The 26,319-nt window shown below is 35.4% G+C and overlaps 2 protein-coding genes across 3 annotated transcripts in view; both read right to left on the reverse strand.

Annotated features, from left to right (window-relative positions):
- On the reverse strand, positions 1–10,062 carry LOC111479949 (angio-associated migratory cell protein). Of its 2 annotated transcripts, none has more exons than XM_023124879.1 (12): positions 9,825–10,062; positions 5,983–6,112; positions 5,846–5,893; positions 5,639–5,680; positions 3,907–4,026; positions 3,587–3,732; positions 3,335–3,482; positions 3,143–3,226; positions 2,167–2,282; positions 833–891; positions 511–601; positions 1–424 (listed from the first exon to the last, which is right to left on the reverse strand). In XM_023124879.1, exons 2-12 carry the CDS (start codon positions 6,077–6,079, stop codon positions 197–199), a joined length of 1,179 nt encoding a protein of 392 aa, XP_022980647.1. In that variant the 5' UTR covers positions 6,080–6,112; positions 9,825–10,062; the 3' UTR covers positions 1–196. The 2 variants fall into 2 exon arrangements, with proteins under 2 accessions (XP_022980647.1, XP_022980646.1); XM_023124878.1 differs by having other exon boundaries at positions 12–424; positions 9,801–10,062.
- Positions 10,063–13,535: 3,473 nt separating this feature from the next.
- The window catches only part of LOC111479891 (pentatricopeptide repeat-containing protein At1g10910, chloroplastic), a 24,522-nt gene continuing 11,738 nt past the window's right edge, over positions 13,536–26,319 (reverse strand). The window contains exons 4-10 of the mRNA XM_023124777.1: positions 23,356–23,658; positions 21,758–21,862; positions 17,349–17,448; positions 14,714–15,033; positions 14,247–14,423; positions 14,031–14,159; positions 13,536–13,932 (exon numbers count right to left, since the gene is read on the reverse strand). Of these exons, the coding sequence (XP_022980545.1) occupies positions 13,708–13,932; positions 14,031–14,159; positions 14,247–14,423; positions 14,714–15,033; positions 17,349–17,448; positions 21,758–21,862; positions 23,356–23,658 (1,359 nt within the window). The 3' untranslated portion in view covers positions 13,536–13,707. The remainder of the gene's footprint in view (positions 13,933–14,030; positions 14,160–14,246; positions 14,424–14,713; positions 15,034–17,348; positions 17,449–21,757; positions 21,863–23,355; positions 23,659–26,319) is intronic.

The raw sequence follows: 26,319 nt of genomic DNA on the forward strand, positions 1-26,319 counted from the left end.
CAAAAGACTAAATCATATCATTCAAACTACCATATTCTAAAACTTCCAAAACACTAAATTATATCATTCATCAAACCCCAACAACCAAAAATTTTACATAACGATACTATGCAATGCTTGTTACAAATACAAACTCATACAAGATCAATAATGAGGATAACACTCAGTGACATTCAAGTTAAAACGAAGATACTACTTAACGATACTCTGCAATCTCAAAAACACGAGCTGTATTATCAAGAGCAACAGAAACAAGGTACTCGTGGTTGGCAGACACCGAGAGAGATTGGATGGCGTCAGTGTGCCCAGTAAAGGTTCTAACACATTCTCCAAGTAGACTGTCCCATATTCGTACTCGACCATCGACACATCCGGTCACAACGTACCGGGACGTGCCAATCCAAGTCAGACATGTAACTCCATCCTGTACAAAATAGGAAACGAACAAATGTTTTAGCCAACACGAGACAAGCACGGATTGTCAAAAACTTGAATCTGTTTGCAACAGACCTCGTGCTCGCATATACTGCGTGGCGACGACTGTCGAAGATCCCATATGATGAGCTTCTGATCCATTCCTCCAGTTGCAGCCCAAGGGGAGCTGATTGCAAGTTTACAACAATCAGAACATTCATACGCTATGGAAAATAAAAGGTTCAAAAGCATTTTTGCAGAAATCTATTCTGGACTTTCCTACTAATTCAACGTAATTTATCAAATTCCTGGCATCTGGCAAGAGGATTCGTTTTTTCAGATCATCATGCTTTCATAATTTCTTGTTTGAAACATCTATCCTCAAGATAATATATGACGTAGCAGAAAGTGAAGATACCTTGGTGCTAGACCAATGCACTCGATTGAATCTGAATGGGAAACCAGAGAATTTACCACCTGTCAAAGGCAATAAGTGATTCGTTTCAATCCATCAATTGCACCACCAAGCCAAGAACATGAAAACCTAAGAAATCTATATCCATGGTCAAATTTTAATCCTTAAATGCGAATGTCCAGGCCTAACTTAGGGATATCTCAACTAGTCCTACACAATATCGGTCAGACCCGACAGTATTTAGTATTAGAAGGAAGCAAGATATGATAAGCCCAGATTTTGCCCAAATTCTCAATCCATCTTGATGCATGACCCGTTAGATAACAAAACAGAAAATTCATAGAAACCCCATTTGTCATTATTAAAGGCCCAAAATAAGTACAAAACAAAGTTTTAATATTAATTCGATACCAACTTTCACGAAACCGTTAGGTTCATGAAATGCTTTCAAGAAGCCAGATTTTCCAAGTTTTCAATGCTAGGTCTCACAGTCATACTTGTCCAACGCATGTTGCCCATGGCCGCATGCTTGTGATACGCCGAAACCTTTGCCTTGTACTACTTTATTGCTTTCTTTTACCGTTTTCCTGTTATATTATTTCTTTCTTGTTTTCTTTAAGAATATGACGTTTCGGCCATGTCATGACTATGCCTGGTAGACATGAAATGCCTCAAAATGTACTATAGAGGGATATGACTAGTTGTCAACTTCTCCCAACCCAATAGTTATATGCAGTAAGCCGTTGTTGTTGCCTTTTGCTCACATTTCCATATAACACCAATTTCCATTTCTCTCTTGCTTTCAAAATTCTTTTTCCAAAACCTCTCTCCCCCGCTTTCTAAAATCTTCTCTTGAAATCGAGACCTGAAGTTTGTATTCACGTTGCTCGACCGCAAGCAACGTAACTCGAAGTAGGCTTGACCCACTCAATACTGAGAGTGGGTACCACAATCACCAAATCTGCTGCCTAGAAACGGACCAACTAATACAATGCTTATCTCACTTATACATAACCGACCAACTAATTTCCAACATGCTTTATTTTATAATATCCCCTTCTCTTTACGCCTTCCTCTCTAGCCGCAAAGTAACTGCACTCAACTAAACTGTAGCGTATATTAATGCACATATGTGCAACACCTAGTCTAAATGCTCAATTAAATATTCAACAAAACAATGACGTGGCCATATTTCACAATAGCCTTCCAAGGAAACTAACATTTCCAAGAAAGATAAATGGTCATTCATTGTTAAGAACTTCCCTAGCAACTCCCTGCATAACAGCTGTCAGCTAAATAGACAGACGAAGGATGTGTAAATGAATTATAGAAATAACCTTTCCAGTTGCTATATTCACAATATGAACAGAACCATCATTTGAACCAGAAAGGGCAAGGGTTGAATCAGAACTGAGTGCTAGGGCAGTCAATCCTTCAGTGTGATAAGGATGACCTGAAGAATACAAAAAGGTAAAAATCGTCACCACAGAAGAACTAGTGACTTAATACGTACACAACACGGAGTTCAAGTTATTATCATATAAATAGTAATCATTTTAAAATTTTTTGGTATATACATTGTTTTTAGCTCGATGCTGTAAGCTTAAATTGTATATCTCGATGAACTTCACAAAAAACTAAATCACTATAGTTAATCTAGAAAATGTGTCACAAGTTTATAGCTACATGATACCAAATTTTTAGGATTAAATTGTTACGAATTTGAAACGGACTAAGGACTACAATTGAAGAACTAATCATGAACGTATAGACACCAAAAGGATTTATAACCAAAATATATATATATATAATACTCCTATAAAATTCAATTTCCTATGCATAATAACTTACTAAAATGAGTTATTATGATATCAAATATCAATGACAAAAATTAAACAATGGTAGAACTTTGAATTATCAGTTCAATCTTTAACTTTGATTAATGAATGTTACAATAACATATACTTCAAGTATCCATGCGGTGTTGCCTTGTTTATAAAAATAGCCATCCTTTATAGTTACAAAGAGCTCTTTACAAGCTTATATATTCAAAAGCTTGGGAATAAGGCATCATCAAGTTTCACAAATAGGCAAGGATAGAAATTTTAATTCTCAGTACTCCGTAACCAATCAACATCTGTCCTATGGTAATATCATTTCCCCAAAATTAGACTCAGAAGATTGACGATCAAGTTCCAGAATCAGGGTACGGATTTCATTTTTTAATTCATTGTGAGTTTGAGATTTCAAAAAAGCTTATAACTCTGCAAGGAAAACTTAAAAATGGGTTATACACTCAGTTTTCAATCATACCCCTCACAACATGAATATTTTCACCACTTTTTGGGTTCCATATCCTCATTGTTGCATCGTCCGAACCGGTGCAAATAATTTTACCTGGAGGAAAAATAAACAAAAATAAAACAACAGAAACGGAAAATTTACCAAACATGCACCAATTTTTACATGGGTAGTAAGAAAAAGAAACGGAGATTAGTTAAATACCATCAGGGGTAAAATCACCACAAGTAACACTCGCACCATGACCAGAAAACATATTAAGATAGACACCTCTATCAGCATTCCACATCCAAACGGTGGAATCCTCAGAACCAGCCAAAACTAGATGTCCTCTCGGATGCCACCTTACCCACTGCGATATCAAATGGTTATTATTGATGAATCTACCACGATTATTGTAAAGAATGAACGACTTGGTTAGATTATCAATTATATCAAAAATAAATATAGCTTCACCTCAATTCCCCCTCCAGGGCCTTCAAGTGTGCATTTAAGATTCCCTGACGAAATATCCCAAATTTGGATAAGTCCATCAAAACCCCCTGATGCAAGTAATTGTCCGTCTGCACTAAATGCTAGGCTAGACACAGAATCCTTGTGACCTGCATTCATTTGCCCTTGATCGGTTAGAAAAAATTATCAATATTACATCTAATATGCTAATTCACAGGTTTAGCCAAGGGGAAGTGGGATTTGTTACTTAGCAAGCACAATGCAATGCTTTTGGAAGTGAAAACAAAAGGATAAACATAAATTTACAGTATTATTGCACAAACCAGTAAGCTCCTGTGCAAAATCTCCTCTGCCAATCTTCCACATAAATCCTTTGTCATCTCCACCACCTGTTGCAACTAACATGGCATCTATTGGACTACAAGCCACCGTGTAAACCTCACCTAAGGAAAAGAGTTACACCAACATGAACTTCCATTACAGAAATGACAAAAATGTCAATATTAAGATCTAAGTGAAGAGGAAAAATAAAAATAGCCATTCCCAGAGTTCGTTTCTGTCTGTAAAAAGTTGAAAGGACATGAGCGATGTGTAACATTTTTTTTAATGGAGAAACCAGATCTTCCAAGTCTTGTGCGGATATTGCCAAATCCAATATGACGTCAAAGAAATTTCCAGTATGATCCATGCGAACTATGCCTCTTCTGAACTTTTGTGAAATTTAGTTGTAACCAGAATACGCATATGATAACTAGAAGGATATCAAAGAGGGCTCTTGAGAAACATTTGAATATCAGTAGTCAAATTAACCCCCTTCATGGATGATAAAGCTATCCTCAGACTGGAAAATGGGAAAACCCCTTTGGTTCTTGAGCCAGTTGGAAGGTGGAGGTTAAAAAGTGTTTTGTAACTTGAAGCTCAAAAATTAATCAGATGAAAGCATGGCATTTTAGATTATATCATATGTTATTGTGCCTGAATTTCAATAAAAAAAAAACTTACCTCTAATATATTGGGAACACCAAACTTTTGAAGCTATTAGAACTTACTTTGGGGGTCTTGCTGGTATTTCTCTCCAAACTCTCAATCTCTTGGATTCCTCCTGTTCTTACATTGAAGTAAAAAGGAACCATTGTGGTTTTCTTCTAACCTAAAACGAGATAAATGGAAAAAATAGGGGTAGTACCTTTCTAAGATTTGGTGATATTGCTTTATGTTCTGTTCAACTTTTTTTTTTCTTCTTAAAAAACAATTTAGTATTGGAAACTTTTCAAATCCCTTGGATGTTCTTTGAACTCGTTTAGTGCATGCTTCCGAGGTTAAAAGGTGGTAGATGGAACATTAAATTCGAAAAATTCCAAATGAGCTTTGCATGTCCTGCTGTTTTTCTTGAAGGTCCTATCCAGAGGAAGTTATTGCAAGTTCCTTGCATGAAGAGCATTTGCAGTCGCTTTGAAAGAAAGCTTGTGGTTGAGGATCAATAAAACGCGTGATGCATTTTTTCTTAATCCCTGATTGAGATGGAGACTGTATCTCTCGAGCATAAATCTTGTGATCAAGCCATTTGTTGGTCTTCTCTTCAGGATTTATGTTCAATTTAGAAGGTGTTCTTATTTTTTCATTTTTTTGTTTTGCTTCTCTCCCTTGTGGAGATGGTATCTTTTGAGCTCTACTCTCTTTTCTTTTCTTTTTTTTTTCAATGAAAAGTTTCGTTTAAAAAAAAAAAAGAAAAAGAAAACTGAAGCTCCATGAATATGAGAAGACAGGTTTAATAATCAAATTAACTTTACCATATGCATGAAAAGTAAAAAACACACCTCTACTTATAAGATGAATAAGGATAAGCCTAACATTGTTAGATTAGGTGAATTTAGTAGATCTAACACAACTCCAATTTGATTCAAACATTTCAAACGTAGTTATTCATTGTCATCAAATAGTTCATTTAATAAATATTTCACCTTGCAGAAAAGAGCAAACGAATGAAATGAAAACACTATACATTAAGATATAATTTACCACATAAATTGAAAAACAATTAGAATAGATTCTTACCAGTATGGCCAGTAAAAGTATGAACTGAATCATCAGCGTCATCTGAAAACACACAATAAATGCAACACATTTAGAGAGCAGAATACTCAACATAAATTGCTAAATAATCTTCAAATATAATAATGTTTATAAACCTATATAACAGAAATGTTCTTCTGGAATATCGATCATTAAGCAAGCAAGATTACTGAAAATAACATCTCATACCAACAAATTCATCATCAGAGCCTTCTTCATCAACAGCATGAGGAAGATCTTAAATTGACAGAATAAACCAAATCATTAGTAAAGCAAAATTCACAGCAACACACACACGCTCACAATCATCAGTAGGAAAGAGATACCTTCATCATCAATCACAACTTCCTGAATTATGTCAGATTCATCAAGGAAGACCTCTCCGTGATCCTCTTCCTCCTCGTGTGAAGCTGGAGCATTCATAGCTCTATATGCAATAGAACAGTTGGAGTTGCTCTGAAAGAGAGGCAGAATATAATTTGAGAATCTAGGGAGCAAATACTCTTCTCAGTAATGTTTTTTCTCTTTTGTTCAGTTTTTACATTTTTGAAGAAAATCATTAAATAATGAATTATAGCTCAACCCCAACTCTCAATCATATTTAACACATTGCAATGCGCCTTGATGGTTTCATTTTAAAAAAAAAAAGACTGTTTAAAAAAATAGGAATATTTATTAGTGTTAGTGGTACAACACCGATTTTCCTTTTCAGACATTTTTATATACTATATGGAGAAAGAACATATTCCAAAGAAAGCACAAAGAGGAACGGTCAAGGGACGAAGGGCCCCTCCAAAAAGTGAAAAACTCAAAAAGAAACAGGAAGACCAACAAAAGAAGAGTCTTCCAATCTACAATAATTCTGATAAGATTGTAATTACAAAAGAATTTCCATAGCTAGAGCACCACAAAAAAAAGATAGTGTCATACACTGTTACAAAAAACAATCAGCCACCATTGGTTCTTTTCGAAGTGAAAGGTTATAAATCTCAGGAAAGGCTTCACAAGGGAGAATCAATTCCTAGTCCCAATTCACACATCTAAAATGCCCATTTAACTTACAGGACTAGGGACCCACAAGTTGGAGCGGGGAATAAGGAAGAGAGTGAGGAGGGATTTCTCTCCAATAGCTGAATGAAGCCGAGAATGGACAATATTCCCCATCCCCGCGCTACTTTATATATATAAATATCAAAACTATATATGTGTGTACATATATTAAAACTAAGACACAAAACTAACCTATAATGCATTTGTATTATATTGTATATACACATTTCTTGCTTCCATTTGTTTAAATATGCTTAGGTGCTAAAGACTATGTTGTAATATTGAAATTTGAATTTTTAAAAATTATGTTGGTAGATCATTATATTATATTTTTGCTCGTGAAATATTATTGGATTTATTAAGATGTTTTACCCTTATTAATATAAATTATATAGAAAAATAGAAATTATCCATTAAAACTATTTTGAAATGAATAATTTTTAAGATATATATATATATACACACATTATAAAATTGAAAAAGAATTCACCACGAGAAACCCAATCCCAGCCAATTTTTTGTAGGGAATCCCTACCCCAATCCCCACAAAAATAAATGAAAAATTTTAGGGGATAGGAATTGAAGTAGGTGGCGGGGACAAGCCCTCCCCATCCTTGCCCCGTTCTGCTTCGTGGACATCTTTAATCCTTCCCAAAGTAATTTTCTGCCCATTTCCAACTTTGAAAGTAATGAACTGACGGGGCAGAGGGGCTTGCTCAGCCATGTCGATCTTAGCCTTTCCTTTAAAGCTCCAGCCTGTAAGGGCTTCCACAAGCTAGTCATCCACCAATCTAGGTATAAGCATAATGATAAACCAATCTCCTCAAACCACCCTCATAAGGAAAAGGACAATGCACAAACAGATGGTTTAAAAACTCCCCACCTAGGAACATAAGCACCAAACCGAGGGGGGAAAAAGACCAATTAAAAAATTTCCTTTGAAGCTTCTCGTGGGTATTGAGGCTCATGTATGAAAACAACCATAAAAAGAAGCATCTCTTTTGAAATAAAAAAACTCCCAGCCAGTTCAATTAGGGTGGTTTGCAACTTTGTGGACGTGGCAGCGAGCTTCAAAAGGGAGGATTAGGAGGAAATTTTCCACAAAGAGTCAAGGATCGAACATAGTTGTCATGACCCTTCCCCATCTAAACAGAGCCAATTATCTCGATATTAGCTGTCCATTACCAAAATTCTGTCAAATTATCTTCTTCTTACCCCCAAGAATCCAGGCCAACCAATCATTAACCCAGCAATCCAAAATTAAAGCCCCTTTCTTCTGGGAATCAAATAGATGTCAGGATATACTTGCAAAAGCTGGGCTGACTGGGCTCAAGGTACGTACCTCCCAAAAATGAATTCTTTTGTCGTTCTCAACTTTAACTCCAAAAAATAAAAGAGAGCATTACCATCAACAAGGTTGAATCAAGGCCTACCCCCGCAAGCACCTTTGAGAGGTTTTGATCCACTCCAAGACTCGAACTGTTCTCCACAGGGTGATTCCTCTACTGGAAGGAACCTACCCCAAGACCCCATATTAGATAAGCAACGAAGCCCAATTCCAACTAACCAAACTAAATCTTGGAATATAAACCCCACAGTTCCACATGAAGTCTCTAGTCAACTTCTCCATGGTGTCAATGACTTTGACCGTGTCAACCCATTATAACAACCTCTTGAGACTCAATTCAATCTACATACACTTATCAAGATATTTTCTCTGCAGTTTAGTTAAAGTGTGTATAACAACCTCGAATTTAGACCAATCAACGAAATGGTTGCTCCCTGTAAGAAGTCCCTAAAGACATTTTCCATCCACCTTTTTTTTTCAGTAACAAATCGAGATTTCATTAAGAGAAATAAAAGAATATACAAAGGCTTACAAAAAACAACCCCAACAAAAAAAGGAGACCCATTCAAACAACAAAAAGGAATTCCAAAACAACAAAATCAAGGACTTAGTTACAAAAATGCTAGGTGACAACAGCCACAAGGAGGCATTGAACCTCGCCATTTCCCTATAAATCCTAATGTTCCTCTTGAGCCAAACTCCCCACAAAATAGAAAAGAAACTAACTTTGTCACAAAACTTTATCCTTCTTCCTAAACGGAAAACCCAAGAGAAACTCCTCAACAATAGTGTAACCATCGCGATTTCATGCCAAACATAAGCCAAAAGTCCCCAATCAACAAACCCAGAGAGATTGAATAAACTGATAGCCCCACAAAAGCAATGAAAGTCCTCTACCAAACACCCACAAAGAAAACACCATTGCAAGTACAACACAAGGAAAGAAGGCTTTTAAATAAGGTCCATGGTGTTGTCTCTGCCATGAGAAGTCTGCCACACAATTTTTAATTTTCCTAGGGACTTCAACCATTCAGATGGAGAAAAAAAAGGCGTTTAGGACAGGGAAGGTACAAACAAATTTTTCCATCGAATATCCAAAGGGATTCTAACAAGTAATCATAGGAGGGATAATATGAAGCACTAAATGAAATACAGCAGATTTAACTTCTTAAGGGATATAAAGGCCCTCCTTTCAGCTAATATGCTTATGATTTCGACACAGTCTAGGGCTCAAACATATCAGTCTCGGTCCCTTGGACCCCTTTCACCGATTCATTTCACTCAGACGCCTCAACATCTATCATAATAAACAGGTTTACTTCCTTAGTCTCTTATGCATAACCACAACTTGCCGAACCACAAGAAAGAAACATGAACCTAAACTTCAAGCTTTCTCACATGCCCATACAAAGCAGCATCCTTCTAACTCAACTACAGCACTAAACTATAACAAAGCAATCGTCTATCAACAACATTTCAGAATGCTACCTTTTTAAGATCAATTAGCAGATAAATCAAATATAATGCCTTCAACATGCATTGAGCAACAAGCCCACTATCAAGTAAAACAATTGAACAGGCACAATTTCCCACAAGGCAGAAGTACTTACCCCAAGTTTTTAATGCACTTCAATTCCTATCGGTTCAAATTTCCTATCTTAGCAAAATATGGTAAACTAGGTTTAGAACCTATACTAGTCTGAAACGATTTAATAGAGGCTAGGAGATTGTTCAATAAAGTTTTACCGATTGGTTGGCGTGAGTCCTCGCCGATTCGTGTCCGAAAGGAAGCTAACACACAGGGTTAGTTGCCTTGCATCCCGATTCGCGTGGGTGTGTTCGCCGCTCAGGGACACTCGTCTAAGTTTTCCGTCTTCTGGAGGGTGGGAGGTTAGCTTCGCCGGGAAATGTTGGTGGAGACGTAGTCGCGCCGCCGGCGTGCTGGCAGGTGGTTTAGCGTGAGAGGGATAATAGACAATTTCAAATTATGTTTCAATTGACTAAACCCTAAAACTTGAAATTTGATTTCATAATTTTACCTATTTACACTATTTCTATTTTTCAATTTAAAAATATTTTAATTCATTAACCAAATGCACTCTACTAATACATCACATGTTCGACTCAAAAAAAATAAAAATAAAATAAAAGTAAAAACTTTCATGTTTTTTAAAAGTCTTAACCATTTTTTTAATGTAAAAAAAGTTTATACATTTACTTTAAAAATAAATAAATAATTATTTTTCAACGGCATTGAACTAACCTTATATAAAATCTGATGGTATTAATATAACACATGCGGAAGCAATTTAGATCTTAACCACTTTTAGAACACCAATTAGAGTAAATAACTAGCATGTTCATAAGTATTAAAACCTACTGAGTTTGAATACTAACCTTTTGTAGTTCAAATTTCTTTTTTCTCACGAATCGGTTTCGAACCACCACTAGTATCTTCTCCACTATCCTCCGGCCTTAGAACGGGATTGTGGAATCCGGTGAGTGACTTAAACTTGGGAGGGATTTAGTATATATGAAGAGAGAGCTTGTGAGAATTTTCTCAAGGTTTTTTTCAAGGAAGAATACCTTCCATGTACCATGATCACTCTATTTAAAGAGTCATGTTTGCATGTTCATGCAAATTTGAGATCACCAAATTTTGACACTCAAAATTCCATTTAAATGTTTGGGATTATGTGGCAAACATACATGTTTGAGTTAACCAAATTTAGACACCTCAAAATTCCACTTACATGGATTTTTCCATTAAGTGAGTCAACATTTTGACTTTCTTCATTTTAATTCAACAATTAATTTGAATAATTAATTTCAAATTAAAGTAACATTAAATGATTAATTAAACTATTTAATTAATATTTAATATTAATTCAAATGCCAATCCCAATCAATTCCGACACATAATTGACTAAGATATTTAAATCTTATTTAAATATCTCAAATTCTCTCTTTTTGTTTAATTCGTAAATAAAACAAAAATGCAGTTAAATATATCGTACATATGTAGCACATATTCCCTAATTTGAATTCGAACACTTCGAACTCACTCGTCACACTGTTCTATGGTTTAGTTCGATATGAGCTAGCAGAGGGACCTAATGAACCTATAGATCATGGGCTCCAACGATCCAAGATTAACCGATTAAACTCATTAACCTTGTTAACCAACATTCGTTAACTACTAGGACACTCCACTATAGCCTAGTAGTTGCACTTCCCTCACTATAGATATATTTCTATCCATTTGATATAACCATGATTAGTAAGTCGATCCTTCACAGGTTGTTCGTAACTAGAGCTGGGTCAATTAGCCGTTTTACCCCTGAAGTTACTTCTTGTTCCTTATGTCTCACTGATCCTCTTATGAACAATTGGTTTGTGGTCCAACCAGTAAACCGAATCCCTCTCAGGCCAATGAGAGGGTGAGGCCCCTTGTTCAAGACCTGGAGTCAGTACTTAAGTGAACTACTTCTCTTCTATCCCTAAAAGTAGGTAGGAGTGAATTTCATCTTGCACCCCACGCCCCTAGCCATTTACCCAGTCTTACCCCTGAAATGGGAGGCCTATTGAGTCGGCGAACTTGAGTCACTCTCACCCATGCAAATCTAAGGATAATTCCGAATAAACAGGAGTTCATGGTTAGCTTAGAATTAAGATCGAGTTACCTAGGTCATCGAATGAAAAGAAAATCAGTCTCAACAGTAAACGACATTATAAAGTGAGAGTGATTTTCTTCATGGTCCAATCTTAGGACGCCCCTACTCACATGTCTCCACATGTACAATTTTAGTGATCACATTGTTTATAAAAGTGGGCCGTATCCATAGTGTCCCCAGAATAAGGTACTTAGTCTTATCCTTATACTATAGATAATTTTGACTATATGCTTGAACTTGATCAACTCTTGTGTCTCTACATATAATCAGAGTGTTCTTAGTTTATTAGATTTAGATTAATAATAGTAAAGTTCACTTTATTCAGTAACAATATTTATTGAATAAACAACCCTAATAACTTTATTGAAAATAGAATATGTTTTTGTTTACAAACTATTAGTTTTATGACATAAAACCCAACCGAATCAACCCAAGAGAAAATATAGAACAAATTATCTTGATAATCAAGATCAAGAATAAAGAAAACTCGTTTCTAAACTCGTGATTCGAATCACTTCACAAGAGTTTTGATCAATACCACTTGAATGACTCTAGTATTGCAAGTTTTAAACCCAACAACTTGAAAAGAAAATCCTAGCTCCCAACAAAGCTTAAAAAAAATAGAATTTTTTTTTGTTTTTTTAATTCCAAAATGTGAAGTCTCTTATCAAAGAAAAGAATGATTTATATAGTTTTTACTACCTTAACCGTGACACATAACTCCCAAATTAAATAACTATAACTCTCAAATTAAATAACTCCCAAATTAAATTGGCTACTAAATGAGAAATACCCATAACCTCTAAAATGGCTAGTTAATGGTGAGATATCACCTACGACTTTCATTATATCCTTTAACTCCTATATTAAAAACTAGCTTAAATATAATAAACAAATATTTAAATTATAATTAAATAGTGCCATAATGAAATATGTTTAATAGTTTACACTAGTTTCATAAATTCAGCTGAGTTCACTATATACAATTTAAAGTGCATTTAATGCATATCTTTTGCATAACTTTGCACAACATATAAGAGATGTCTTCAACATCTTCTAGAATTCCTTTGATGAGCTCACCATAATTTAAATATAAGTGTACAAAGTTTGTTGTAGATTTTTAGCTCTCGTCCTTACCATTAGACCTTGAGGTATGAAAATTCCTTAATCGTGATTAATTTCATGACGTATAAACAATGGATTCACTCGTTTATAAGAAATGATATTATTAAATCAAATTTGTGGAAGGAGCATGCTCATTCGCTAATTATTTGATTAGGACAACTTCAAGCTCATTAACTTGTGTCTGCAAATATTACTCAAAAGAGGAATCACAAAAAGAGATAGTGCATATAATTTTCGGTGTGCCTCCTTGTTTGGCATGACGAGAAAAAGTTGACTGAACTCTACCATATGGAATGGACATATTTACAACCAAATGCTTATCTTTTACAAAGATAATCACCTGCCTTAGATTTGATTTGCTATATTCCTCCTGATCATTTGAGAACGATCGTTGCTAAGTTCATCGAACACTTCCGAGAGTTCACAAAAATTCAGACCGACTTTAGTTCTCAACATAGAAACAGTAACACCAAATGAATCCAAAAGATATAAGCTTCCGTGCTTTGTACCAACCTCTATGGGATCCAATCTGTAATGTCCCACATCGATTGGGGAGGAGAACGAAACACCCTTTACAAAGGTGTAGAAACCTTTCCCTACCAGACGCATTGTAAAGGCCTTGAGGAAAGCCCAAAAAGAACAATATTGGCTACCAGCGGGCTTGGGCCATTTACCCATCCTTTTACTAATGAAATTTCAATAAGAAAGCTGCAGTCTCCAACGTCATAACAAATACACAGCATATATTTGAATAAATGTAAGTGTTTACCAGTCATACTAACAAACAACTCTATCTTTGATTTCCACACTATCCAACCCAAAAATCTAATGTCAAACAAGATCAATTACCTCCTTCAAGTGTTCCCATGAGATCTTGTAGCTTTGGACACTCGATGCTGCTTTGACAGAATGTCGGCAATAAGCTGGCGACCAAATAAATGTGAGTTCTTTAAGATAAGGTTTCTAGTTGATGAGTCAACGACATAACCCTGACCAGACATCCATTGTAGCAATTGAATAAACAAATCCTTCTTTTCAGGTAGCTCAATGAAACGTGATGTAGCCATCATAAATAAATCCTGAGTAAGAAAAAGAAGTAACTTCATAAAACTAGTAGTAGTTACTGGTTGAATCTAAATTTATGAACATGTTTTGTGTATGTCCATTAATAATTCACCTGATCAATCTTATATCCAGAACAATGGATTGCCTTCATTACGTCATTTATCAAGTTGACGTTACCGAACTTCATGAATTTGAAAGCGAACTTCCTTATGGCAGGTTTAGAAATCAGTCCTGCATTGTCCTAAAAGGAAACAAAATTTTCAGCATAGATGATAACGAAGTATAGAGTCAAAAATTAAATACGGATAAATAAATAATTATTAAATACCTTGACAACGACATAAGCATCTTTGAGAAGTCGACCTGCAATTAGAATATGCAAAATCTTTTCATGGAGTGCCTTGCACATTGTTCTTTTACTATATTTTAATATATTGTAAACCGAAAATGCTTCGGAATAAGCCCGTATCGTCCCAAGAGATGATATTAAAGATGAACAGAGTTCCTGCACAATGTTGCATTTGGAGTGAGCAAACCAATTCTGACCAAGAAAATCTAGTACATTTTTGCCAATGTGAATTTGAAATGTAGAAACGAAACGTGTGATCTCCCGCTTAAAAATTAAGTTAAACAACTCCATTGATCCTACTTTATATTGAAAATTCCTAAATTATGTATGGATAAAGTTCGGGTTCTGTGGCATATCAGTTAGGAAAATACAACACACATGTTTCTTCAGGGGACCAAAACATTTATAAAGTGTATATTAATTGATAGAAAATAACAAAACTTGACCTCATCTGGTTGGTGGCCTTGACGATGCATGTCCTCCAAGGTCCTACAGCCAAGTAGATATAGTTTCTCCTTACAGAAATATTTGATTAAGATATGAAAGGTATTATAATCTGGACTGATTGCTAATTCATCCATTTTCCTAAGCATTTGCATGACACTCTCCATTTCTCCTGCTCTGCAGTACGCACAGAGCATTGTATTCAATATTACAATGTCATATCTATCATATGTGGTTTCAAAATCCTTAGCCAACTGTTTTGCCTCTTCTAGAAGCCCACCTCGGCAAAAAGCTGATATCATGATGCTGTGGGCATACCCATCTGTGAGACGAAAAAAGCATAAGAAAAGAAGTTGGAATTTCTACAATATTAGAAAACCTGAATTGCACATACTGAATAACAAGGATATTGATATTCTCTTAAAATTAAGATGGCATCAGAGCACTATAATTCATGGTGGCCTCCAAAGCCCCTAGCCACTTTCTAATCCTACCTGTCTCCTAGCCACCACTACTGTCTGAACCCTACCGCCAATCAAAACGGCACATTCAACCTTCGGCAATATCTCTTTGGTAGCAGGTTCGCATTTGTAGGGTCGGTTGTTCTTTTTTCTGCGGTGGCCATTTAGAACCGTTGGTCTTTTCATTGTGGCCTAGTTTGCTATTGTTGCATCTCTGCAGTACTGTTGCTTTATTCGTTGCCTCTGTCCTGCACCTGTTGCATGCATTCAACGTCTCTGCATTATTCATGGGTTTGAAATATTTTTGCTCGATTGTTCGTGGTTGTCCTGTCCTTTCAAATCAGGTCTGGTTTGGTTCAAGTCTGGCTAGTTTGGTTTGGTTCAAATCTGGCTGGTTCTATTCATATCTGACTTGTTCGGTTCATCAACTCTTGAAGTTTCTATCGACCAATTTACCTTCTAAAAATTCATGGATATCTTTGGCACAAAGAGTATTTATCCTAAGGCCTTCTCTTGTAGTAATTCGTCTCCGTGGATTATTGCTTCTGGAGCTTCTGATCACATCACAAGTTCGTTTCATATGTTTGACTCATACTCTCCTTCGTATTGCAATTTAGAAAAAAAGAATGTAAGTAGTAGTTTTTGGGTGTACTGCTCATGTTCACATACTTTGTCACTTTTGGTATGATCTTGATCATCGAGTTGTTAAATGCATTTTCGAGTGACTGTTCAGGTAAAAAAGGTTGATGCCAAGTATAGAAACTTCCCAATTAGGGGGAGAAATACTACAAAATGATCCTACCAACCAAGTTCTTGTGTTTAAGTTTTATACTAGAAAAAAATTCATTCAAAGAACCAAGATCCAAGAACCGATACTTGATTCTTTAGAGAACCGATACTTGATTCTTTAGAGAGCCAATGTGAGACTTTGACCCTAGTAATCCTTCTGTCGTTCCTACTTCTTCAACTATTCAAATTATCAATATAAACATTTGCTCATGTTGCTAAAATAAACCACATTAGAGTTCGTTTGTCCCTTGTAGTTAATTCAGATTCCCATTCGACCAACTTGACGGTAAAAAATGTCTTTGGAAATGAAATCTTGAGGAAGAGGTATTTATGAGCCTACCACTTGGTTTTTAAAAAGGAAATAGGATCTTAACAATCTCCAAGAGCTTGGTTTGAGCATTAAAGATTGTGTCCAATCATGTATTTCTTCAGAGTCGAGCAAATCATATTATATTCTATAAACGCGGTGAAAATCTCGAATTTGATTGTGCATGTAGATGATATTATTCTCACAGGTGATGATGAAGCAGGTCTAGTTGATCACAAGAAAATTTTTGCAAGTGAGTTTCAAATCAAGGACCTAGGAGATTGAATATTTCCTAAGAATTGCAAGATCGAAGAAGGGTATTTTGAGATATTTAAAAGGGGCCCTTGAAAAAGCTATTTTATTCAAAAGGCATAGCATAATCACTTCCAACTAGAAGTCTATACTGATGCATATTGGGCAAAAGGATACTTATAGAATTGAAGATTCCTTTCAAGGCACCAATATGAATTTAATGTGAAAATAAAGGTGTTATCTCTATATGTTAATATGTTAGATCCTACATTGGTTGGAGAGAAGAACGAAACACCCTTATTAAAGGTGTGGAAACCTCTCCCTAGTAGACGCATTTTTAAAACATTGAGGGGAAGCCCGAAAGGGAAAGCTCAAAGAGGACAATATCTGCTAGCGGTGGGCTTGGGCCATTACACTATAGCTCGTGATGGAAAAGATGAAGCAGGTACAATATGTATTCCTTATCTTCCAACATCAGAATAAATTGTTGACGTACTAAAAAAAATGACTTCCACAGAAGTAATTCAACAGGTTGGAATTAGACTATTTAACCAGCAAGGGGCGTGTTGGAATTAGACTATTTATGAAGTATTTAGCCTTTATTGTCTTAATTCTTTTCCATAATTATAACAGTTCTTTCTCCTACATATAAAAAGACATAATTTACAAATTAACAAGGGTATTGATAAAATTCTGGAGGGGCTTGACCCCTACAAAGACTCAACGGCAACATGTAGAAAAAGAAAACGCAGAAACATAGATAGGAATGACTTCATACTACATTTTAGTTGCAGTTTATAACTTCAAACCTAAAAGGAGAAAACATACCAGATTTAACGTTTTTTTCTTTCATTTGATCAAAAACTGCCTTTGCTTCTCTAATAGCACCTGCCTTGGCGAGCCCATCCATCAACAAACAATATGGCATCTACAAAATAATAATAATAATAATAATAATAAAATAAAATTTTAGATTCGGAACTTTATGCTGGAAGAATGAAACTTGAAATATTTAAGATTTTTAAAAACAGAATTAAGTCCTTTGATGGAATTAATGTTTCTAAAATAAGCTATCCGTATAAAAATCCTCCCAAGTGTTTTTTTTTTTTTTTTTTTGTTCCAAGGAAACAATATTATTTTGTGAAGTTATGAAAAGCTACATGCATGAGTTACAAAGAGCTCCTTGAAAAGAGAATAAAATGAACTGCCAACAGAAAAACCAAACCAACTTCTGATAAGAAGCACCACAACAAAGAACCCAAAAAAAGTACATAAAATACTCCAAATTCCAGACCAAGGATACACAAAGAAAAATAGAGTTTTCAATAATGATGGGGGCGAATCCATATCGAGGCCTTGGGATCTAAAATCTAAGGCGTATTGTTTTTGCCTTTTTGGAGAGATTTGGTAAGTACATTGATAAATGCCTAGGCCTACGATTCTAAATCTGGTTCAAGAATCCTTCACGAGTGTCCTTACAAACCAACACAAGTCGGGTCCTTTTAGTATGCTTAGAAAATCCCAAGAAGTTAGTCGGGTCCTTTTAGTATGCTTAGAAAATCCCAAGAAGTTAGTCGGGTCCTTTTAGTATGCTTAGAAAATCCCAAGAAGTCACCCAACATAGGATTGTTCCAAACCAAGCATGCTTAACTTTGGAGTTTTTATGATTGAGTCCCTGAATAAAAATGATGTACCTTATTGGTATAGGTAGTAACTATCAATTCTTTTAAGCTTTTCTTAACCATACTGGAATATCATCATGTCCTCGTTTGGATGTGGTATCGGTTTATTCATGTACCCCTCCTTTACTCGAGTGTCATATGTCCACTAGAAGATGTTCCATATTGATATCATCTGTAGTGCCACAAGCCTAAGGTTCGAACCATGATTAAGAATTAAGATTTGACACTTCACAAAATTTTCGATGAGGTTAGGATCTCATTGTTGGGCATTTAAAGTTCTTCCACTCATGTTTATAATTTTTTCCAAGTGAAAAAGTAGTTCGAGCTTTATAGTTAGTGAAAATTTGAATTTTCTCTCTATATAGATAACGTCTTTAAATCTACAAGGCAATGGCCATAACTACTAAGTCCAAATCTAGATCAAATAATTACGCTCATAATCTTTCACCGGGCAACCAACTCCAGGAAACTACACAACTCACTAACATTATTAATAAATGCGATTACGAAGGTGTCTAGAAACTCCTTAAACACTCTATTCATCAAGTCCATGAAAAATTTTGGTGCATTGATCAAGCGTAAGGATATTATAGTAAATTCGCAATCTCATACCAAGAGCTTAAAGTTGTTTTAGGGATATCATCGCCCCTTGTTCTCAACGGGTGATAGGCTGATCGCAGGTCGATCTTGAAAAACACCATTGCTCCTTGTAACTAAGGTAGAGGGTACTTGTTCTTTATTGTTACCATGTTCAACTCACAATAGTCTATACAAAGATGCATGGATCCATCTTTTTTCTTCACAAACAAAATTAGTGCGCCCCAAGAAATTACACTAGCGTGTATGAAGCCTAGTCCAGTCGTTCCTGGATCTGTAACTTAGCTCTTCATCTCTGTTGGAGTCATTCTATATGGAGCCTTAGAAAGGAAAGTTGTTCCTAAATCTATCTCCCATTTTGGTGACAATCCTCGGAGGTTTTTAGGGAACATGTCTATGAACTCATTAACTTCTAATCCCAAAGCCACAACGACCACCGTAAATCTTGTGTCGACCGCACTAGCCAAAAGGGCCCATGCATGTTGGCTTGATCAACCCTATCGCCTTTTACGGAAAGACCATCTTAGAAATGATTTCGGTTTGAGATCCTTTGAACTTGAAGTTTGTTTCTCAATGGTGTTCTGAACACACATCCTTGAGATAACAATCAATGTTGTCATGATTTTCAGCTAACCATTCCATACCAATGATAACAGTATATCATGTCCAAGCCTATCAGTATATCATATCCAACAAATTATATGATACTAATACCTAACAGACTTTTACTTTCTCATTAGCAAACAAAATCAACCTTGATCGGGTGGAAATAGACAAAACATATCCTAATAATTCCAATTCTAACTTAGCTCGACTTCAATAACAATACTATTGCATAGTGACCAATAATGGGTAACGTACCTATCACTACGACATTTAAGTTATCTACCTCCAAACAAATGATGGAAATCACCTTACCTCTCTGTTTAGTCTGCTTGCATTTGCCTGGTTGGAATTTAAGGACTGTCTTGCATCAGGGGCATTATCATTGTAACAGTTGGCAGCCACATGTCCCTCCTTCCCGCATTTGAATCACATACCCGAACCTTTGGAAGTTCAAAAGTTGTTTCTTGAAAGTAGTTTTTTCATTTGCTCCTCGAAATTTTGCTGGAGGAAGAAGATTGTCTTTATCCTATTTATTCTTCCATTGGTTGCACTGATTGCCATTTTTTAAAAATCTTTTTTCAGGTTTCCTTCGTGCATCAACCTTATTTGCTTATCTTATGGAGTCTAAATATGTTGATATTGCTCAACTTTCCGCACGTGGAATTGGCTTTTCTTTGTAATGAGACGATTTGTTGTAGAGAGTTTTACATTAAAAGGACTTTAGAGATTCATCTCCATTATAAGTTGTTTGAAACTCATGCATCCATCATTGAAAAATTAGAGGCAAACTTCTTGCAAAAGTCTTGAAAAAACCCTTCTCGCTCCTCTTAAGTCCACTTCAAATTGAAAGCCTTTAACTTTGTGATTTTTAAGTTTTTTGTTCTTCTGTACTTGATTCTCTTTGTTCTATTTGTTTTCATTTTCATTCCCTTCAAGAAGCTTGTATCCTTGAACAATTTTCTTTTAAATGGGGTCAGGGAAATGCAACGTATCAGCAAATTGCAAGTGTTAAATATGAACCCCCTTCACCTCTGATGGATAGACCTTCAGAAAATCATCCTTCACCCCCTTTGTCAATCAATCTACTAAAGACATCCGCGACCAACAAAAATAGAAAAGGAGCAAGCAGACCACCTTGCCTTAGCCTCCTAGTAGCTCAAATTTGGCCCATCGGGCTTCCATTAATCAGAACGGAGAAGGAAGTATTGGTAATACACGCTTTAATCTAGCCAATCCAGCGAGCTCCAAAGTCTTTACACTTAAGCATTTGAAGGAGAAAGTCCCAGTCAACCATGTCATAAGCCTTCTCAAAATCAAGCTTGAAAACACCACCATCCTGAAGGCCAGCAACAAAGTCATCAAGCAATTCATTGGCAATCAAAATAGGGTCAAAGGATTTGTCTACCTGTGATAAAAGCTGATTGGCTGCAGCTGATTCTTTGATAGACAACTTTTTTAAGCCTCTTAGCTAAAACTTTGGCAATAAGCTTGTAGAGAATAGTGATCAAACTGATTAGTCTGAAGTCAGTTACTTTAGAAGCATGCCTTTGTAGGAACAAGACAAACATAGGTTTCATCGATGCCCCGGTTCAGAATGCCAATTTCAAAAAATTCATGGAACGCCCTAAGAATTGGGTTCGCTCCAATTTGATTACACTTTTTTTTACCCAAGCTCTTCAATCAATCTACTTTCTTCTTTAAATGTGTCTCAATTCTTTGGGAAATAGCTCAATAGTTCAGCTTCATCAACTCCTATTGGAAGGAAAAAGAGAAGAACGGCATCCAAGTAGTGATCTTCCAGGTCAATGTCATGAGACCTTTGCATCCTTCATCGTATTCACTTCTTAAGCCCTACCAATTACTCGACCCAATGGAACTACCAAACTAGAAATTAACAAATTTTGAAACATTAAATTACAAATTTAGTACTTAAACTTTGAAGTTTGTGTATAGTTGATCCCTAACTTTTAGAAATACAGTTTAGTCTCTCCCGATATTTTTTTAAATTCACATATCTACTAGGCACAAAATAAAAGGTTTAGGGTTCCATTAATAAATATAAAATTTAAGGACTTTTTAGATACAAAATTGAAAGTTCAAGGTCCTATTAGACACAAAATTGAAAAATTAGGGACCTAAAACACTTTTTGAAAGTTCAAATGTCAAATAGACACAAATTTCACGGTTTACGGACTAAACTTGTAATTTAACCATTTCGAAAAGTACAAACATGAAAACCAACAATATGGCCATCTTTCTAGTGTGGAGAGAATCATATAAACAAATGGTAATTAGCAAACATCAGCTTCAAATGTACAAAAAGTAATACTACCACAAATCATTGGCACAGACCTCATTTTCACCATGGCCAAGGGCTTCCAGTTCTGATAAGAGTTTCCTTGATTTCTCAAACAAACCTCCCCGGACATAAACCTTCAGCAATGTTGTTAAAATCACCTGCAAGTAGATACTTTTTTATAAGAAACAAACAACTGCAAGTAGACAGAAAACTTGAATACCAACCGTATACAATTTTTTAGAAATGAAAAAAAAAAAATCCGTTGTAAGTATTAAAAAAAAAGAATATATATATATATTTCTAAATAAGCCAGAGAAACTACAATCGAATTTTTTAACCACATTTTTATAACTTCTCTCACATGTACTTTTGAAGCCTAACCCTAACCTTTTTGAGGGAAAAGTTAATGATTTCCAGATTCTCCAGAGTAACATGGACCGGTATGATGAAAATAAACACATTCACATGTACTTAAACATTGATTTCAATATTTGTGCCATCAAGTCAAATATCTTATAACTGTAGAGTTGTCTTCCATGGCATATTGAAATAATTTTAACAAACAAGTATATAACTATTTGTACCCAGAAATACTGCATGCTAACATTTCCATTAAAATTGATGATCTCTCCTGCTCTCTCTTCTAATATGATGACAGGTTAGGTCCATGTTACCTCAAACTCAAATATCCAGACTCTGTGTGCTTTCCACCAACAATGATGGAATGTATACGATCACTAGTGGGGAGCATTTGGGCCCTCTCCATCGGGTGCTCTCAAGGATAGAGATGCAGAAGACTAGAATGCTTTTGCTGTTATCCTTTTCAGGAAAGGCGTCTGCATCCTATCAGACCAACTATATTGGGACCTCGAAAATGATGGCACTTTATCTATTAAATCCATGGTGAACTTCCTCTCGCTAGGCAATTTCTTCCCACTCTTTTCTGTAGTCTTTACAACTCCATGGAAGACTAAACTACCAAAAAGTATTAAAAAAAAAAAGAAATCATTGTTTATTGTTGGGAGGCTTCAACACAGATAACATCCAAAGGATAAATCCCTCTGGTGTATTCTTTGGAAGGACAATGGTAGTGACGCAGACCACTTGTTCACTTCCTGCCCTGTCACAGCCAACTTCCGTTTCCTATCATCATTCTCAAAATTATCCGGATGGTAGCAAAAGTCAGTAGAAGAGTCGAATCAATTGGTTTTTTTTTTCATATAGATTTATCAGTTCTGCACTTCTTTATCATGTGTGGTTTTTGTTTCTTTGTTTTATTTCTTTTCAGTCTACTCTCTGTAGTCTGTTTTACTTATATCCTGCACTCTCTTCTTCATTATCAAAGTGTTGTTTCCTTTTTCAAAGAAGAAGAAGAAGAAGAAGAATGCATTCTAATTACAGAGTGGTTGAAAGTTCAAATTTTTGCTTCCTTATAATGCTCTTGGACTAATCCATTTTTTATGATCCTGCAAAACCAAATTTGTTTTTGTGTTCTCATTGTTTTACAATTAATAGGAATATGACTTTAACCATATAACTTCGTATATTCCCCGAACAAATTACTATGCTTTCTTCTCGATTCTTCTCATAAAAATTATTCATATATAAATACAATCTAAAGTTTCGAAGGCACCATAACAAAAAAACAAACCTTATTTGGTACTAACCCCTTCAATTTCATATCCTCGATCAGCTCATCAGCCTTTTTATAATCTCCACTCATTGAATAAGCATTGAGTAGAGAGCCATAATGGAACATATTTGGCGAATAGCCTTCATTTTTCATCTGGTTGAAGAAACTCTCTGCGTTTTCCAATCTATTATGTGAAGCACAAACAGCTATCAGTGTCCCATACGACACACAATCCATGCATAGTCCATTGTTTTGCAACTCCTTAAGAAGCTCCAATGCTTTGGCATAACCATGTTCAACCTTGATACAACCAGTAAGCATCTGTTGAAAGTAGACAAGACGAAAATTTTTATTTTTCATCATATTAACAATAAAACATATCAATTAAAAGTGTATCTAGCCCCACTCTCCACTCATGAACAGATCGAGATTACTGTTAATAATAAGATCACAAAATTCTTGGCAAAAATATATCCTTTAAATAAAGGATAATACAGCAGACTTTGCTAGAACGAGAAAATAATACTAATAAACAAGGACAATTCAACGCCACAAAGAATACCATACAATTCAGTATAAAATTCAAGAATGAAATCTTTACAACACATTTTAATTACAGTAACAATTGAAAATCACTTATTCTTTCTCCACAATGTGAAATGCTCTCAATATTGTTTGTCAAGAATGGCAACAACCAAGGGAAGAATCAAAGAATGGGTCAGAATGCCAAGACAACTGGATATCTAATCACATAAGTAGCCCCTTACCAACTGGATATAGGTCCACATTTGTTAGACCGGTATTGAATACTTGTTGAGTACACTAAATCTAAAAATAAGAATATAGAAAAAAAACAATAATAAATTTTGAAAGCGAAATACATCATACTCATTTTAAGCACATAAATACATAAACTTATTTGACTTTGAATTTCTTCCCATATAAAAATGTATATTTTAATAAACGAGTCCTTGTCATGTCCTTGTCCTAAATTTTTTAAAATATACATTTTTAGAAAAATATGTATCACCATGTTTGTGGTGTGTCGATCAGTATTTGTGCTTCTTTGCTAGTAAACTTGGAAATTAGCATAAGACCCAAAAAATATTAATTGAAAAAATAAAGAACATTATAGGAGTTCGAACAATAGGACCTCCTACTCTTATACCATATTAAGTCACTACTAAACTCAAACTATTTAACTTTAAGAGTTACGATAAATTTCAATTCTAATAGATTCTCAAGCACCTTTCAAATGGAGTTGTTTGAGTTGTTTTGGTCTAACCAAAACACTAATATTTCTTTTAAGTTATCAACCTCAAAGAAATGTTCAAACGGAGATTTAATAGCCTACTTAGAGAATACTTGCAACATTTCATTGATACACTGACAGAAGAAATGGGATCTAGTTGCTCCTGCGAACTTAATGATCATCCATCATGATGTTAGTGGACCTATCTAGAATTCCTTAGCAAACATCACTAGAAATTCGTCATCTATACATTACGAGAAAGACCAAGGATGCGTTTGGCAATAGAATTGATAACCTTAATAGACACCTTCCATCAATGTTGTGATGCCCAATTATGTCACTTCCACTAACGAAACAAAGTCATGTGTAGAACCATGGACACAAACCATAAACTACGGAATTAGCTAACATTAACCCTCATTTTTTGGCTTTAGGTGTTCTAAGAAGTTGTGGCATTCAGAAATTGCATGGAACCACATGCATCCTCCTTCTCACCAAATTGAGAAGCCAAAGCACTATAGGCTTTCTTTTGGGGTATGTGTATGAGGTCCATAAAATATAGAGCACCCACTTCAAGCTTATTACCTATCCACTTAAAAAATAAATATAATACATAAAAAATAAGCCTCATCACTCATGTTATTGAGGTTCACACCTTTTCCTTTGTCATTACGGAGCTTGACATTGGCATCATGCTCCTTGGCTCTACCTTTAAGAATAATTTCCTTTGTTATAGGATTTATCTCCATTACTTTTCCCATTATTGATTTCCTTCTCCTTCAAAGGACGGTTGTTGTTGGAGAAGAAACAAAATTTTCCACCAAGAATTTAAATGTTATGAGTTTTTAAAGATACAAACTTCCTACAAGAATATAAAAGAAAATCTAGGGGTACACACTCCATGTCGAAAAACTGATTCAGCCACTCAAATGGACGTTGGTTGGTTGCTGTAACCAAAGCTCAGCTGGCATCAATTTTTCTATATGAAAAAACAACTAGCCAGTCAGTCCAAGTGGCCAAAGAATAAGTTTTCAGCCGACCAATTATTCATCGATCAGTATTTAAAATTTTGTGGCTGTTTTAAGAAACCAGCCATGGTTTCTCAAAAAAAGATATATATTTTCTCTCTTCTTCCTCCCATTCTCCCGTCTCCCCTTCTATCATTCTCTTTTTCCCCTTCTCCCCCACCGACTTCAGTCTTATCCCCTTCTCTCTTCTCACTTTCTTTTCATCCATTCTTTTCTCTGGACATTCCTCTCTATCTCTTTTTCTCCCTCAACATTCTGGCTAATGTCTATCTTTTACGTCAAGCATGTTCATCTATCTCCTTCAAGTGCTTGTTCACAGGAGTTCGATCAGTCAAAGTTTGGTCATCTCCCTGCTACAGTTGCTCTCTCACTCTATTTTCAACAGTTTTTGCCAAAACCAACAATCCAGTCAGTTGACCAGTTTCCTAAAGCATTCCAAAACTGCCAACCACTGGCTGGTCAAGATTGATAGGACGGTTATTGGTGTCAGTTTGTGCTCAAAACCGACATTGACTTACTGATGTTCACTGCTAGAGAAATCCCCTATCCCAAAATAACAGAGAAATACAGAAAATAGACAAGTATCAGAACAGAAAAATACCAACTAAAAACCAGCAAAGTTACTGAATAAATTACAAGAAAGGCCCCTGCAGGAATTAACTACATTATAGGAATAACTCAAAAAAAAAAAAAAAAAAAAAA

The sequence above is a fragment of the Cucurbita maxima genome, unplaced genomic scaffold (genome assembly GCF_002738345.1).
Source record: "Cucurbita maxima cultivar Rimu unplaced genomic scaffold, Cmax_1.0 Cma_Scf00005, whole genome shotgun sequence".
Classification (NCBI taxonomy): Eukaryota; Viridiplantae; Streptophyta; class Magnoliopsida; order Cucurbitales; family Cucurbitaceae; genus Cucurbita; species Cucurbita maxima.

Excerpts from the sequence above, each read along its gene's own strand:
- LOC111479949 (XM_023124879.1), bottom strand. The coding sequence starts at position 6,079 with ATGAATGCTCCAGCTTCACACGAGGAGGAAGAGGATCACGGAGAGGTC. Across the intron at positions 3,483-3,586 it reads GCCCTGGAGGGGGAATTGAG|TGGGTAAGGTGGCATCCGAG; the intron begins GTGAAGCTATAT and ends TTGATATCGCAG. Across the intron at positions 2,283-3,142 it reads AAATATTCATGTTGTGAGGG|GTCATCCTTATCACACTGAA; the intron begins GTATGATTGAAA and ends TGTATTCTTCAG.